General features: G+C 41.2%; 1 protein-coding gene across 1 annotated transcript in view; it reads left to right on the top strand.

Annotated features, from left to right (window-relative positions):
• TRIM37 (tripartite motif containing 37) overlaps positions 1 to 5,184 on the top strand; it is a 118,465-nt gene that overhangs the window by 58,875 nt on the left and 54,406 nt on the right. The window contains exons 12-13 of the mRNA XM_037742440.1: positions 190 to 197; positions 4,620 to 4,823. Coding sequence (XP_037598368.1) covers positions 190 to 197; positions 4,620 to 4,823 — 212 coding nt within the window. The remainder of the gene's footprint in view (positions 1 to 189; positions 198 to 4,619; positions 4,824 to 5,184) is intronic.

Raw genomic sequence — 5,184 nt, 5'->3', positions numbered from 1 at the left:
ACCAGGACGGTCTCGATCTCTTGACCTCGTGATCCACCTGCCTCGGCCTCCCAAAGTGCTGGGATTACAGGCTTGAGCCACCGCGCCCGGCCCCTCTAAAACTATATTTTTAAGAAAACTTAAAAACATTGTCTACAAAATGTTGTTTCATGAGGTTTCTGTTTGTTTGTTTGTTTTTTGTTATTGCAGGAAAATGGGTAATCTCATCCGTTCTTGCTTCATGTTAGCTGAAAGCAGACATTTTTGCTTTGCGTTTTTGGAAATATATTTACTGTCTTGCTTAAAAGAAAACTGGATTCTCACGTCTACTTTTATATTTAATTTTTTAAAAATATCATTTTGATTGAAGTACATGTATAAAATCTGGCTGCAGAGTTCTGCAACCATCACCAGCATCTACAATGTTTTATTTACCCCACAAAGAATCCCTGTACTCATTAGCAGTCACTTCTCATTCCCCCTTTCCCTCAGTCCCTGGCAACCACAAATATACTTTTTGTTAAGGAGGAATTTTTTAAAAAGTAGTTTTAGATTATTGTGGATCTTCTTTGATATTACACCCAAACTGAACAAGTGGTAGGTTAATGTTATTTATAATGTGGGATCTGGAATCATATTAATGATTTTTTTTTTTTTACTCTGTTACATGAAATCTGTTAGTTTGATATGGAATGTCTGCTTTCAGCTAACATGAAGCAAGAGGGATGAGATTACCCATTTCCCTGCAATAACCAAAACAAAACAAACAAAAAAAGAACCTCATGAAACATTATTTTCTAGACACTGGACATGGTGGTAACAAATGAAAGAAGTCCCTGAGAGACAAGAAACACAAATTAGATCTGTGATTTCTCCAGCTTACAGTCTTGAGTTTTCAGGCTGCAACACAGGGAGAAGCTAGGACTGAGGTGGAATCTGGCAGATTTAGTTGAGGAAATAGTGCTGAGAGTTTAGGAAGGACAACGCAGCTAGAGTGCATTTGACAGAATACCAGAGAGGAAAAAGCTGCAGAGACTAAAGTCTAGAGATCGTTATGGGTTTCCCTTGAGTATTCAGCAGAGTACTTATTAGGGCATATGTGTGAGGAAACTACCAGAGATTGGGGAAAGAACTGTCTAACATGATTAGAGAGAATAGTGAATGCCTGGTGCTCACATAGGGCCAGGAACTGTGTGGGTTGCAACCAGCCACAGTGGAGAAATTTATAACTCAGGGGTCATTGGGTATAATGCTAAGGAAGTTTTTGCCTCCGTAGTAGGAATTAGCCCTAGACTGAACACTGCTCTGGGCCCACCTAACAAATGTGAGACCTGAAGGGATCAAATTGTTTTCAAGTAACTTAGCTGCATCCCAGAATGAAGCTCAAGAAAATTTATAAGGATGCTGAAGTATCTAACATCCAGCAGGGTAAAATTTATAATATCTTGCGTTCAATCATTAATTTGCTGGACTGCCTGGCTCATACCTGTAATCTCAGCACTTTGGGAGGCCAAGGCAGGAGGATTGCTTGAGACCAGGAATTTGAGACCAACCTGGGCAATGTAGTGAGACCCTGCACACATCTCAGCTACTGAGGAGGCTGAGGCAGGAGGATTGCTTGAACCCAGGAAGTAAAGGCTACAGTAAATTGTGTCTGCACCATTGTACTCCAGCCTCAATGGCAGAGTGAGACCAACCTTGTCTCAATTTATTTATTTACTTATTTTGAATCTCATTTTATCACCCAGCTTGGAATACAGTGGCGTGATCTCAGCTCACTGCAACCTCTGCCTCCCAGGTTCAAGCAATTTTCCTGCGTCAGCCTCCTGAGTAGCTGGGATTACAGGCATGTACCACCACACCCAGCTAATTTTTGTATTTTTAGTAAAAACAGGGTTTCATCATATTGACCAGGCTGGTCTTGAACTCCTGACCCGAGGTAATGCACGCACCTCAGCCTCCCAAAGTGTGAGCAAGTGTGAGCCACTGTACCCAGTCAAGAATTCTTTTTTTTTTGAGATGGAGTTTCGCTCTTGTTACCCAGGCTGGAGTGCAATGGCATGATCTCGGCTCACCGCAACCTCCGCCTCCTGGGTTCAGGCAATTCTCCTGCCTCAACCTCCTGAGTAGCTGGGATTACAGGCACGCGCCACCATGCCCAGCTAATTTTTTCTATTTTTAGTAGAGACGGGGTTTCACCATGTTGACCAGGATGGTCTCGATCTCTTGACCTCGTGATCCACCCGCCTCGGCCTCCCAAAGTGCTGGGATTACAAGCGTGAGCCACCGCGCCCGGCAAGAATTCTTTATATGTTTCGGATACTAAACATTTATCAGACATATGATTTGCAAATAGTTTATCCCATTTGGTAGGTTGTCTTTTCACTTTCTTGATAATGTCCATTAATGCACAAAAGTTTATAGACTGTAGATTCTTTATCTTTTTGTAAACCTGAAAATTTTATACAATTGAATATATAAATCAGAATATATTGGCTTTCCCAATGTATATTTTTTTTCTTTTTGAGACAGGGTCTTACTGTGTCACTGAGGCTGGCCATAGTGGCACAACAATGGCTCACTGCAAACCTCCTGGGCCCAGGTGATTCTCCTGCTCTGTCACTCCAGTAGCTGAGACTACAGGAATGCACTACCATACCTGGCTAGTTTTTTTTTGTTTTTGTAGAGACGGGGTTTCACTATGTTGCCCAGGCTGGTCTCACCCTCCTGGGCTCAAGCGATCTGCCGACCTCGGCTTCCTAAAGTGCTGGGATTACAGGCATTAAACACTGTGTCCAGCCTACTTATTTTCTTTTTTCAACTCTTATTTTAGGTGTGGAGTTACGTATGAAGGTTTGTTACATAGGTAAACTCTCATCACGGGGGTTCGTCGTACAGATTATTTTATCACGCAGGAGTTAGGCCCAGTACCCAGTAGTTGTTTTTTCTGTTCCTCTCCCTTTTTCCACCCTCTACCCTCAAGTATACCCCGGTATCTGTTGTTTCCTTCGTGTTCCTAAGTTTTCATCATTTAGCTGCCACTTATAAGTGAGAACATGTGGTATTTGGCTTTCTGTTCCTATATTAGTTTACTGAGGATAATAGCCTCCAGCTCCATCCATGTTGCACAAAAAAACATGATTTTGTTCTGGCTGCATACTTATTTTCTTTATTTATTTTTTTTTTAAAGCTGGGGTTTCACCATGTTGGCCAGGCTGGTCTCGAACTCCTGACCTCAGGTGAGCCACCCACCTTGGCCTCCCAAAGTGCTAGGATTACAGACGTGAGCCACTGTGCCTGGCCTGCATAATTTATTTTCTATTAGGAAATTTTATAGCCTTGAATTTCTAAATACACAGTAATTTGCTTTGTTATAACTTGTACTGAAAAAATAGAGTATTTAAAAATTTGTATTTTAAAATTGCATGATGATAAACCTCAAAGGATAATAGAAATTTCATGTTTAAGGAAACATGTAGTGAATATATAGAAAAAATATTGCATTAGTAAAACAAAAGCAACTTTGAATTATTTTTTTATTCAAAAATTATTTCTTTTTTGAGCTATTGTCTTATACCTGATATGTTGGTAAACATCTTTATGAAGAAAAAAGAACCTAGTGCCATTCATATTTTGGTAGTTCATTCAAAATACTGCTGTTTTGGCCAGGCGTGGTAGCTCACGGCTGTAATTCCAGCACTTCAGGAGGCCAAGAGGGGGCGGATCATCTGAGGTCAGGAGTTTCAGTCCAGCCTGGCCAACATTATGAAATCCTGTCTAAATATAAAAAATTAACTGGGAGTGGTGGCATGTGCCCATAATCTCAGCTACTTGGGAGGCTGAGGCAGAATTGCTTGAACCAGGGGTCAGAGGTTGCAGAGTGGAGACCGTGCCACTGCCCTGTAGCCTAGGTGACAGAGTGACTCCATCTAAAAAATAAAAAAAAATACTGGGCCAGGCATGGTGGCTCACGCCTGTAATCCCAGCACTTTGGGAGGCTGAGGTGGGCAGATAACAAGGTCAAGAATTCGAGACCAGCCGGGCCAACATAATGAAACCCTGTCTCTCCTAAAAATAGAAAAATTAGCTGGGCATAGTGGCACATACCTGTAGTCCCAGCTACTCGGGAGGCTGAGGCAGGAAAATTGCTTGAACCCAGGAGGCGGAGGTTGAAGTGAGCCAAGATCACCCTGCTGCATTCCAGCTTGGACAGCAGAGTGAGACTTTGTCTAAAAATATATATGTGTATACTGCTATTTTTCCAGCTGGGCATGGTGGCTCATGCCTGTAATCCCAGCATGTTGGGAGGTTGAGGTCAGGAGTTGGAGACCACCCTGGCCAACATGGCGAAACCCCTGTCTCTACTGAAAATACAAAATTAGCGAAGCATGGTGTACGCCTGTAATCCCAGCTACTCTGGAGGTGGAGGCAGGAGAATTGCTTGAACCCAGGAGTAAGAGGATGCAGTGAGCTGAAATTGCACCATTACACTCCAGCTTGGGTGACAAGAGTGAAACTCCATCTCAAAAAAATAAAAAGGAAATGTAACTGCATATATCAATAAGGTTTCTTCTCAGGTAATTACTTAGTGACCGTAACGTTTAGATGATTCTTTTATTCTTACTTTACTAACTGTATAGTAATGGTCTGTTTTTCAATTTTAGATATGAATATCGTGTAGAGATGGTTCACCAGTCCTGTAATGATCCTACAAAAAATATCATTCGAGAATTTGCATCTGACTTTGAAGTTGGAGAATGCTGGGGCTATAATAGATTTTTCCGTTTGGACTTACTTGCAAATGAAGGATACTTGAATCCACAAAATGATACAGTGATTTTAAGGTAATAGGAAAAACTTGATGTTGTGGCTTTTATTGTGGGGAAATAATATCAGAACTACATTTCAGAGCTCATTCAGTTAACAAAGGTAAATATTGAAATTCATAATAACTATAACTTCACTTTCTTAACTGTTTTGTTTTAGTGGATAATCAAAAATTTGTAGTCAGTGGATATTAAAAGTCAAACATTTCTTTGACATCTAGTTAGTAATCTCATTGAAAAGGAAACTAAGCTAGGTGCAGTGGCACACCAATACTCCCATCTACTCTGGAGGCTGAGATGGGTGGATGGCTGGGGCCCAGGAATTTGAGACCAGCTTAGGAAACATAATGAGACCCACCATCTCTTTAAAACTTTAAAA

This window comes from Cebus imitator, unplaced genomic scaffold (assembly GCF_001604975.1).
Source record: "Cebus imitator isolate Cc_AM_T3 unplaced genomic scaffold, Cebus_imitator-1.0 Scaffold121, whole genome shotgun sequence".
Lineage (NCBI taxonomy): Eukaryota > Metazoa > Chordata > Mammalia > Primates > Cebidae > Cebus > Cebus imitator.
The sequence above is the reverse complement of the archived record's forward strand: the minus strand, read 5'-3'. Positions and strand labels throughout refer to the sequence as shown.